The sequence below is a fragment of the Neophocaena asiaeorientalis genome, unplaced genomic scaffold (genome assembly GCF_003031525.2).
Source record: "Neophocaena asiaeorientalis asiaeorientalis breed wild unplaced genomic scaffold, Neophocaena_asiaeorientalis_V1.1 scaffold450, whole genome shotgun sequence".
NCBI classification, from domain to species: Eukaryota; Metazoa; Chordata; class Mammalia; order Artiodactyla; family Phocoenidae; genus Neophocaena; species Neophocaena asiaeorientalis.
Window position 1 is genome coordinate 3,183,034 of NW_020175674.1, and position 12,823 is coordinate 3,195,856.

Genomic DNA, 12,823 nt, shown 5'->3' on the forward strand with positions numbered 1-12,823 from the left:
CACACGGGGGAAGTGCCCTCCACTCTGACAGGTTGAAACTTGGGGCTACAAAGATGTTCTCTTTTGTTTTTTTTCTCCCCCAAAATTATGAAGAAAAGAGAAGAAAAATGCTCTAGGGAAACGTGTTTGACATAAATAAAAGTATTTAAAAATCAACTATTCAAATGACTTTAAAAATTGTCATAAAGATACTTTTGCAATCATGTAGCATTTAAAAAACCTAATCATACGTCACAAGTCAAAGAACTAATAAAGTTCCTGATTTACTCTCTGTTCTAAAAGTAGGTATGTACATCGAACATTTGAAACCCGAAATGCATTTTCCTATAGAAATAATGCTTATACATAGAGTTTATTTCCCCAAGGCAGCTTACATATGCCTATTCAACCTAAAATGTGTCTGGACTACAATACATTTGAAGGAAAAACAAAATATTGTGGTCAAGAAACTCACTTCTTTAAAACAAAACAGAGAAACCATAAAAAACATTATAGTTTATCTTGATAATTGATTGTCTACAATTTATCCTTACTTTTATTTCCTGCTATCCCTTCCTTCCAACAATGTTAAGGAGAAAACTGTCTTTTTTGGAGATATTATTAACGTGTAACATCGTACTAGTTTCAGGTGTATGACATAATTATTCAATATTTGTGAATATGACAAAATGACCACTGCAATAAGCCTAGTCAACACCCACCATCACTAGCTAGAAATTTTCTTTTCTTGTGATGAGAAACTTCAAGATCTAGTCTCTTGTCTCTACTCCTTTAACTTATTAAGGCCAGATGCTCTGAAATCCAGCATAGGTCCAGGCACAGGGATGCACATCAAAGTGCCAGGTCCGCGTCATAGGGGGTGTGCGCTTCTGGGGATGCTCGCCCCACCCCTCCTCTCTCCCTGCTGCCACTTGCTTGGCTCACATGAGTTTGCCCTCAAACTCAGAATCTGGGTTTAGAATTCGGGTTCCAGCTGTGTATCCTTGAGACTTTCATGACTCTGACATCTCGCTTCCGAGGTGGCAAAAGGGATGTGACAGAGGAGGGGCATCTCTCCTTACCACGTCCCTTGACTAGTTGGAAATCAGTCTATTCCCCAGGAATAGACTCTGGGCCAGGACTGAAGGAGGCACCGCCTTATTTATTGTCACGATGATCCTTCGGGAAGGGGTTCACCTCACAGATGAGGAGACAGGCTCGGGACAGGCCACATGGCCGGTGGCAGAGCCGCGGCTAGAAGCTAAGTCCGGCTCCTGAACTGCTTCTGTCACACACTGTCCAGCAAAGAGGGTGCAGGGATTGACTCTGACGCCTGCCCGCTGGGTGCACCCTTGTTCACAGAGGGAAGAGACCACAACGCCAGGCACAGGCTGGGGCATGGAGGTGCTCCTCCGACACTAGGGGGTAGCTTTTAGCTACCTTGATGATCGTGTGGTCGGGAGAGGGGACCGCAGGATGCAGGGGAGCAGAGAGGTCCTGAGCACTTGCCTGCACTCAACGTGGAGCTCGTGGGGAAGAGAAGCTGCTCCTGAAGCAAAGGGAAGCGAGCAGGTGCAGAGCAGGTGCTCGCGGCGGGGTGATGGCAGAGGCAGAGGAAGAAAGTCTGCAGACCCCGGGGCCTGAGCTCGAAATTAAACGTCCTATATCATCTGGGGAAATATATGCTTGGCCCCAGGAGTGCCCAGGGACCGGGAGAGCCAGAGTCCCTCGTCCCCTCTCAGAAGACTGAGAGTCAAGTGAGAACCCAGAGTTTAAGGTCAACTCATGAAGCTCACGGTCACGAAGGGTTTTCACCCACTCACTCACTCGCTGACAAATAGCTGTTGCGTGTGTATATATGTCAGGCACTGCTCTAGCTGCTTGGAATATGTCTGTGAACAAAGCAGACAAAATTTCTGCCTTTAAGCAATTCGTGTTCTAGTGGTAGAAGACAACCCATAAGCAAAGACAGAAACAGAAACAGAAAAACCCTCAAACAAGTAAATTGTATAACATGTCAGAAGGGGATCAGTGCTAACAACAGCAACGATGAACAGTCAACCAGGGCAAGGGGGTTCAGAGATGTGGGGATGGATGGTGCCTGGGGACAGGTGTGGATTGCAGTTTGAAGGGAGATGCTCTGGAAAGTTCAGGCGACAGTAAGTGGACCAGGAGGGAAAGTGTTGAGAGAGAAGGGTTCGTGGGTGGAGGGTTGGCACGAGAAGCACCTGCAGGCCTTTGTACCAACTTTCTACCTTCCTGTAGCAGAAAGGTGACAAGAATCTTTTAGAACTTCTCTGCTTTTCTCCTATCCCTAGTAATTTCTATGAGTCTGTCTAGACCCAAGTGAGATCTTATTTCTTCTATAAAACTTTCATCTCTTGCGCTTCTCATCCCTAAACTTAATGGGTTTAGATGCAAGGCTGAGCATCACAGTACCTGGTGATGGTGATAATGACAACCATGATGATACTAACAGTGTCTAATATTTACTAAGAACTTGCTGCATTATCTCATCTAAGCTCACCAATCCAACAAGGAGGTACTAAGCTTTCAGCCTTTATGAGAATAAAGAGATTGAGGCTTAGAGGGGTTAAGTCATTTGCTCTCACTCACGTGGTTCTTACATGTCAAACTAAGAGTCTATGATCTCAACGTCCATGAACGCGTTGCATCTGTGGCATAAATGACACTGGATCAGAGTAGCTAAAAGCACGGACTCTAGAGCCAAACTGGGTTTGATCCCTACTCTGTTTCTGACCAGCTGGATGATTTTAGTCAAGTTACTTAGCCTCTCTGGGCCTCAGTTTTTTTCCACCTGCAAAATGACAATAATAACACTATCACCTTATAGATTTGCTAACTCTAAATATTTCAGTATTACTCAGTATTGGTATGGTAGTATTTGTAGTTTTTTGCAGTATTACATAGAACAAGGATCTGTAGCGCTTTTAGCATTACTTAAAATAGGAAGAGATCAATGCTATAAAAGTATTATTTAAAATGATAATAATATATACTTGTTTCTTGAAGATAAAGACTCTTATTCATGTGTAAGAGTATCAAACTCAACGTCCCATAACTGGATGACAAATATTCACGCAGAGGTTCATGCATCTAACTTTTGTCCTTGTTTTAGTGTTTAACTCATGGATGCCCTTTTTTTTCCTCTTCAAATGCCACAGAAACGTACTTTACTGAAGATTCTTCTAAAGTTTTCTACAGAGGGCATGTCTTTATAATTCTTCTAACCACTTAAAAGAATCCTCAAGTTGAGTTAAAACGACATTCACTGGATTGTAATAATTCAGTGTAAAGCAAGAATAGAGAAGAAAATAGAAAATCCTACTGTCTTTTCTACCCCAAATCCTAAGTTATAACTATGAATATATTGTATGTTTAAACACAGCTCTGTCTTGGAATAGGGTCTCATGATACGTAAACAGGAGAGGTTAAAACCATCAATTTATATTCTTGTACTATTTCCCTGAAACTATTGATCATGTGATCATAAAATGGATCACAGTGAAAGGAACTACCTTCTCCCTTACACTATCCTTTCCTAAGTTCCTCATGGGCAGGAATTGTGTTTGGGTTATTACTGTAACATCAACACCCAGGACATAGTAGCTTCTCAATAAATATATGTTGGCTAGGTGGTTAAAAAAGTAATATTTTGAGTATTCTACTGGAATTTGAGAATCTAAAAGGTTACGCCAAGTAAAAACCTAATCAGGGTTATACAGTTCAGCTTACATCAAATCAAATAAATTTAGACATAAAACTTGGCATTGTTTCCTGGTCTTTGGTAAAACCTAAGACACCATACATAAGAAACGCCCTCTGGTTACCGCCTTATGCATAATGAGGAGTCAGTCATCATTACTGGCCCAACACATGTTCATCGTGATGCAACCAGGTAGCATGGACTCAGTTTTAGCGTCTTGAGGGCCATCAGAATTCAGCTAGTCCATCTACAACCACCTAAATCTACAGAGGACGAAAATAAGTTCCAGGAAGGTTAAGTGACTTGTCCAAGGGAATATGGGTCTGAGTCAGTTGGTAAGGCACCGTCGTGGCCCATGGCCCTAGGTTCCCGCCCCCTCTGCCATCGAGTGACTTTGAATGACGATGTTCGCTGGAGGGATCCTTAGACAAAAGCAAACAAAACAGTGACAGTGTCTCCATCATGTCTTAGTTATTTGGGGTTTTAACGTGTTCTATTGAATCAAAATTTTTTATCATTATTCTATTACATGTAAAGAATGTTTCTTTGGCGTAGATGTGCAAGAATCAGAGATCCTGTGTTTTTTTTTTTTTTTTTTTTTTACTTCGCAACTTAGGGTTGTATGATTTTGGCCTGATGCCTCCCAGTTCACAGGGCACAAATTAAGGTCCTTAAAAGCTATAAAGGTATATTCAAATGTAAGGTGTAACAATAATTATTGCATTATTAAATGGAAGCAAGGGTAATAATCAAAAAGTGAGGGCATTCCTAATTAAGTCTAATTTTCTGGAAGTTCCATTTTTAATTATTCTTCTCTATTAGATTAAGGGTGAAGATTCATAAAATGTACTAATGAAGAGAAAGGCAATTGTGAAAATCTGTTTCTGGGCCACTTTCCTTTCCTCATCTATAACTACATTCAGTTAGAGCAACTCCCTGAAGACACTGATAAATAAAACTTTTCTGAAGATACTACAACTCGGGCTTCCCTGGTGGCGCAGTGGTTGGGAGTCCGCCTGCCAATGCAGGAGACGCGGGTTCGAGACCCGGTCCGGGAGGATCCCATATGCCGCGGAGCGGCTGGGCCCGTGAGCCATGGCCAATGGGCCTGCGCGTCCGGAGCCTGTGCTCCGAAGCGGGAGAGGCCACAACAGTGAGAGGCCCGCGTACAGCAAAAAAAAAAAAAAAAAGATACTACAACTCTATTAAAGTGGAAAATTAACAGGCTAATAAGATGAAAATATAGTCTGCTTTGGGGAAAATGTAATAAATTCTACCACATAATGTTTTAATTATAATTAACACTGATATCATAAGAATATTTCTGTCTATATTTTGGTTGCCTATCCAGATGGCTTCATGTGAAATGCAAATCTCCATCATCTTGTTTCCTCATAATTTTGGGAAGGAAAAAATTAAATTTAAACAGAATCTACCTAAACAAGAAATGCTCACATACGGTGAAGATGGATGCATACCATTAAGATATATTCACCCTTTTGTTTATTATTGATATTTATGTATATGACTATAGCCATTAAACAGACTCACTAAGTATTTCAGTACATGGGTACATTTCATTCATTTAAAAAAAAGGACATCTTTGAAAAGCACAGATGATAAAGGATGTTATAAAGCAAACAAAAATGGTTAGTGATGCTCTGAATTTATAGGTGGTTCTACATTAACTCTGCATCTACATGGCAAGTATCATGAATTCTGGAAGTGAAAAAGTGGGTCATTTCTTTATCTCATAAATATTTTCAATGGAGAAAGAAGATTCATCCACTTTGAATACAAAGAAACCACTTGACATTTAAGGATAAAGATTCCTATAGGCAAGTAGCTGCTTCCAAGTTGCAAAAGAAATCAGAACTAGATTAGCAGAATAATGCAGGAATTAATTTTAAACACAGTGGGATACTTTAATTTAAACTCCTGGAAAATAATGTGATTTTATCAAATATTTTCCATTTTATTTAAGCCACATCAATAAATTGCCTCCTTAAAACTGTCACGTACAATGATGCAAAAACAGTCTCAATCTAAACAATGGAGTCAGTAACTTCAAGCCAATGAAGTATCAACATACATCTCAAAACGTACCAAGTAAGAACTATCACCTCACATTTATTAGAACGGTCACTATCAAAACATTGTTTTTAATTTAAAAGAATATGTTGTGTTTTCTTGAAAAAATATTTACCAAAAAGTTGAATTAGATGGTGATAATACTATTAATAGTAACAGTAATTTATACTTGCCTTTCACTTAAGGATGATGCATTCAACTGTGAGCACTAAACTCAAAACCTTAATGCTTCAGGGATCTATTAAAGTACATTTTTTCTAACTTGCCACTCACAAATTTTGGTTAATTTGAAGCCACAAGTAGCTCTCAATTTTACTAAGATTCATAACAGAGTTATGTGCACACAGGTTCATAAAAGTTACTATTTATATATTAAAAGAATGCCATTTACAAAGAAATACTTTGTTATTGGAGTGGTGATTCTTAAAATTTTCAATATTTTTAAAATTTTGCAAGAAAATTTTCACTAGAATTTTAAAGTCACAAACATTCCCTGGGGTTCCAAACTTACGTATTTTTTCCTCATCCTTGTTTTACAAAATCCTACAACTTCTAGGAAAATTCCTCCATCTAGAGAAACATGCTTCCATGTTAATTCCAAATAAAGCTATTGTACCACTTGAGATGACATCAAGATTTCTTACTGTTGAAGTTAAATTATGGAGAAATGCTACATTAAAAATTGTGTGTGTGTGTGAACACACACACTGTGTGAAATAAGACGGCAACTCAATGCTTTCCAACTTACTAGAGAGCTCTCTTAAGCAAATATTTACTTACTGTATTACTATGTTAGTTTCAAAATAATCAAATATGCCTTGATACCGGACATCCAAAGGCGATTATATAAATTGTCACTGATTTTAGAATATATTTTTTTTAGCAACCAGTGACCTAGGGCAAAAGTCACCTGATGGCACAATTTTTATGAACATTCACTGTCTCCAAATCTGATGCCATGTTCACCTCATTTGTGAATTGGCGGAAACTTCTGAATGAGTAAATAAAGCTAATAGGAGGTGAAATGCAAGTGTTGTGTTCCTGAGCGGTTGCCATGGTTACCTATGAATTTCGCGTCAGCTGACGCAGTAATTTCTCTCTCATTTTTATAAGCACTTATATATTTTAATAATAAAAACTTATTGTAAATAACATTCTGTTCCCAACAGTAATATATCATAGTATCAAGCCATTTAAAATGTATTTCCTTTTGTTGAACACAGAATTTACTTATACATAAATCATAATGAAAAGTAAAATGTATGTTCAGAATTATGTATTAGGAAGAGTTTCCTTTAATAATCTTATCGAAAAGGACTATTTCTGCTTCTAAAATCTACCTTTAAAATTATATATAAAATCTATGAAATCAAATATCATAATTCACATGTTATTAAAAGACAACTAATCTTCAACTAATCTTCATCTCATGTATGTAAGAACTAAAACTACTATTTGGATTTCCATGCTGCTTATCCTAAACCCAGATAAACTTACATTTATATTCACTACAGAGACCATCACACTTAACTGTCTTATACTCTAGCAATCATTACCTAAGATGAAATCCGGGATAGTCTTTTATGAGAGGAAATTCTAAGTTCCTTCATGGCCATGACACTGCTTTTCTTAAACACTGTTATGACTCTAGCCATTAGACTAGTACACACAGTAAATGCACAAAAAAGTTTTGCTGAATGAATGAGTAGCAATGTGGGTGCACATTTAAAATTTTTATACTATTATTTTATACTCTTATTTGAAAAAACTTTAAGTTTGTAATAATTTTTACATTGGAGATTTTACTAAGTTTTCTAGTCTCGTAAATTCTATCCTAGAAATCAGTTAGCAGTAGAAGGAACTAGATTTAAATTCCAAATACGTTAAGTCATATTAAGAGGTGAAGGTGTTAAAGATGAAAGCATAATAAAATATTCAAAAAGCCTCCATAAAATACCACCTTGGGGTCCAACATTTGTAAGATGACTTATTAATCTTTCCTGAGTGACGGCGTTTAGTTTTTCTTTCAAATTGAAATATACTAAATAAGATGTCACCCATGTGATGACTGAATTTCTGCTTCACCAGAAGAGAAGCAGTCCAGTCAAAACACCCATGACCTTTCGTAGCCAGTTGGGAAACGACATGGCCTACGTATAAGAGCCATCACAAAAGAGGAGAATTGGGTGAACAACGCCCAAGGACGAAAACAAAGCAATGGAAATACATATCGTGGCACTTGTGACATCACAGCATGAAGTAGATTCGAAGCACTGATGTTATTTTTAAAAACCTACCTTGTTGACTGACCCTAGCCCTGGACAATACTTGGCTTAAAAACACAATATTCGTAAAATAGATAAGAACGAGGTATTCTGTCTTAAATCAGGGAATAGGCCCCAAAGCCTAAACTTCATTATTAACAAAACAAGACGATGAAGGTCAGATCATCAACCAGTATAACAAAAGAACAGGCTCTGTGACAGATTTTAATACATTGTAAAGCACCTGAGAATTTTAATTTAGTCAAGTGTAGACAAAATCAATAGTTAAATATGTTTCTAGAAAATCGAAACCCTAAGACAAATGCTCATTAAGAGAGAACTCTCCCGCTGGACCCGACTTTACTGTGTTTAAACCATGCCCTGTGCGTGCTAGCTTCACTTCAGGAAACATTGTAAGGTGCTTTATCAGAGGTGGATGCATTTAGTTTTGGAATCGCCACCTCTTATGCTCTGGCCCCTAAAAGGAAGGCATCACAACCACATGGCTCTTGGCTACCCTCCACTTGGTGGCCCGCCGGCCTCTGGAAGACACTTGTCTGTGGGGAGGAAGTGACTAGTACCTGTCATTCTCCGGAGACGCATGCTGGATTTGAATCCTGGGGCTAGGAGGCCGTCTCCTATCTAGAGAGGGGGACCATCTACCCCTGTTTGCCCAATGAACAAGACAGGAAAAAAACAAGACATTTAGTAACTCCTAAAATAAAAGAATATATGGAACAAGAGGACTGGAAAATCACCCCAAAAAGTCAAAGTGTAGATTCTTTGCTCCATAATTTACTACTCTTCACTTTTGCAGGCCTTAGAAAGATAAATGACAATATTGTAGGAAAATAAAACTTGTAGCCTTACATGTGAATAGAGAAACAACTTATTTGGGAAGATGTTTGAAATCTCCTGTGTAATTTTGTTCTCTTAAATGTGGTGTGTGTCTGCAAAACTATACATACACATAAATACACATATATAACTTTACAAAGATGCATCCTTAAGAATCAGGCAGATGTCTGAATAAAATAGATTTAAGAAGCCACCAATGCTTATTTGACACTAGGCCTTGAAATTACCGGATAAAGTGGCAAATGAGGTGTGTGGATTTAATACAAAGCAGAAGCATAGTTTAAGTGGAAGAAATAAAACTACTCTCTAGTGTGGAAACAATAACATGGAGAAATAATTCATGGAAACGCTACCAGTGAAGTCTTAACAAGTTTTCTGGGGGAAAACTGCAGGGTTAGTAACCGAAATGAAAAAATTGTGAGCAAAAACCATTGATGGATAAAAGTGGGAAATACAGATAAGTGCCATTGTAAAATAGCATTACCTTCAAAAAATCTTGTTAATCTTTACTTGCAAAGGTCTCTCTCCACGGGGTAAACAGTTGTTTTCTTATTTCAGCATTTACAAGAATTTTTATGATTAACAGTTAAATAAAAGTTTGAAACTTGGTTCATTCTTTTGTTAAACTGTCTTGAGATTCTGTCTCTGCATAACCACAAATTACAGACATCCGGGCAAATACTGAAAAGAGGCAGTAAGGGACTGGACGGCCCAGATTTGGAAATTTTAATATATTCGATATGAACATTTTAAGCAGGATAATTTCTCTGCGTATTGGCTTCCTCATATGCAACAAGGGATCACTGAATGGGGTTTAAGACTCGTCTAACTATACGATTTTATAATAATCCAAAGAAGACCAGTCGTAACAGTTTTTAAGAGCCATCTCTTTTTGCCGTTAACTTGGCTTCGTGGATTTATTAGACAATGTGGACAAAAGCAGCAGAGGGCTATCAACATGTGACCAGGACACCTTTAGTCAGCAGGTGCTCTTCTCTGAAAGCCCCTGGGAAGACTCTTTGTCATCACTCAGCCTTGGATGGATTGAAGGAGGGCTCTGAGGAAGCCGTGAAGCAAACAAAGATACTTGAAAGCAGAATTTGGGCAGAAGAGAAAACTGTGTGGCATGTCCTCTGGAATGTGTTATGTGTTTGTGAAATTAAAAACAAATTTGCATTCATTTCGAATTATTGAATTATTTTAAGTGAGTATATAGTTGGTCAATCCAATCGGAATGCTTGAAAATGTAGCTTTGCACCTTACCGGCTTTTGTTCTGCAGACACAATAAAGAAAAACATTTCTAAAATAGTTGAAAACAATTATAGCTAGTGTTTTTCACATGCAATTGTACTCAGTCATGAGAAAACTTAAGGTGTTCTTTAAAAATACAGAGTCGATATGTTTTTCTTTAAACATTTTTGAAGGAATAAGTAATATTCACTTGACAAAATTATGAATAACCTTGCTTCCTGAGGCAAAATTCCAGTCCTTGTGTTTATTTAAACATGAAAAGTAAAGAAAAATGCTATAATTATGAAACATGCAGTGAAAGCCATGAAAGAGAGGGTGTACGTTTAGAAACAAGGCATTGTGAATGCAAGCTATTAAAAGGTAAACTTTTAGAAATATTTAGCATCATCCATGTATGCCTGTGCACTCAAAGTCCTTCTGAATATGCTGATATGCAGTCCCAATAACATAAATGTTTGCTTCACCCTCATATCTTGGATATGATGAGAGTAGGATCAAATTATACCCAATTTTTGTCCAAAGAACAGACATCACATAAGTTTTAATATCATGCATTTGTGAGCTTGAAATATACTAACGTTTTATACGTTTTTAAAATGTGTCCAACTTCTTTCTCTGTTTCTCCTATCACACAGAAGGACCAAAATTAGAATCTTTATTCCCTTATTATTGAGCAAAACACACACCTTCCACGTCCGTTTTCATGCTAGAAGCGAACATGGCAGGCTACACTGGAGTCATTAATCACGAAACTGAACTAAAACAGCCCCTTCTTGATTTTTCTTCCCAACTGTCTTGCCTGCGGGTTACCTTAGTTGCATTATAAGTGCTTTAATCTCAGGTATTCTAAACTCATTAATTCAGAAACATCTATTCGTTGGGAGCCCACCCTTTTCTCTGTGCTCAGAACAGGAGGGGAAGGGTCATTCTGGTGGCTGTGGAACTGAAGGAACAGGCTGGGGCCTCCCCACATGAGGGGCTACAGTGTCTTGTTTTGCTTTGTTTGGGCAGTTACATCAACTACACCCAGCACAGAATAAGTAATGAATAAATATTTGCAAATATTTAAGTAGATGATAAGATTTGAGGTTTGGGGGTAATACTGGTAAGAAGTAATAAGAAACTTAACTAGGAAATCAACAGCGGTGGGCTTCCCTGGTGGCGCAGTGGTTGAGAGTCCGCCTGCCGATGCAGGGGACACGGGTTCGTGCCCTGGTCCGGGATGATCCCACATGCCGCAGAGCGGCTGGGCCCGTGAGCCATGGCCGCTGAGCCTGCGCGTCCGGAGCCTGTGCTCCGCGACGGGAGAGGCCACAACAGTGAGAGGCCCGCGAACCGCAAAAAAAAAAAAGAAATCAACAGCGGTAAGGGGACCCACCGAGGAGATATAAGGACATAGAACTGACAGTCCTCAGCAAGTAATGAAATGGTTCTTACATTGGGGCTCTTCCCCCCAGCAAGGATATACCTTACAACAAAAGTGCGTGTGTTTAAATGTGTCATTCGTATGTATGCTTGCATATTTACACATCTTTCAGTGGTGCATATGTCCTGGCAGAGCATGGCTAAGCAGCTTAACTATCTGAAAGAGAGATTATATGGAAATGTAAACCATTCATTCCCTAAACAGCACACACAAAAAATATCTGTGAAGTTCTGTCATATTAGACACCAAACCTGAACAGACTAGAGATCTGATTATACAGTACATATTTTTATTGTCTATTCCCATTATTCATTTAGTCCTTTGAAACATTTTCCCCAATCCTATTTTAAGTGAAAATTAATATAGGTGCTTATACTTTGGAATAAAGTTTACTTATTTCAATTCAAGTTACAGTTAAGTTTTAGGTAGGAACTTCCTTTCTCTTAGGCCTCGTGTTTCCATGTGGAGGGAAATTCCTTCAAGTCCTACTTCGGGCCTCTCTCCACCCCAAGGAGAGAGGAGGGGGACTTTGTGTTAAAGAATCAGGCACTGATGAATTAGCCCTTTCTGGATTCCTCCTTCCTAATCAGTCTGCCTGCAAACAGCAAACCCCACAGCAAATCAACCTGCACAGTGGCCCTCACAAGGCAGAAGCCTCTCGTGGTTCAGAAAGTGTGGCAGCCTCTTGGTGAGTCACCAGCAAGCTTACAACCTGAAGTCTAGCTTCTGAACTTGTTCACTGTATTTACGGTGATAATTAGGTCCCCCACCTTGCAGTTCTTGGGTCTAGCTCACAACTGGACACAGATTCGGGAGCAGAAAATATGGGGTGTTTTTGAAGTTCCCCCGAAGCCCCAGATGGAACATGTACTAAGTAAAAAATAATAATGCTATCGCAAGAGATGGCAAGGCCAAATATGATCCCTGACCTCCAGGAGTACAACCTAGTGGAAGAAACAAGCGTGACTAAGTGAAATAGAACGCATGTAATGTTACATGGGCCCAGAAAAGAGAGTTAATAATTCTGCCTGGCAAGGAAAGGCAAGCATGTGCGGGAGAGGTTAAGAGAAGTTTTATAGACGAAATGGTTATTTGACCTCTTGTTTTGAAGAATGAGGAGAATTTTTAGGCAGACAACAAAGGAAAAAGGGTATTTCAATTTTAATGGGAAAAAGACTTGAGACAAAAAGGAACAGAACGATTAATAGAGCTTATGAGAAATTAAC

At 38.7% G+C, this 12,823-nt stretch overlaps 1 protein-coding gene across 1 annotated transcript in view; it reads right to left on the reverse strand.

The window, feature by feature from the left end:
- RIMS1 (regulating synaptic membrane exocytosis 1) overlaps positions 1 to 12,823 on the reverse strand; it is a 395,670-nt gene that overhangs the window by 122,752 nt on the left and 260,095 nt on the right. The window contains 1 exon segment of the mRNA XM_024731859.1: positions 8,643 to 8,726. Coding sequence (XP_024587627.1) covers positions 8,643 to 8,726 — 84 coding nt within the window.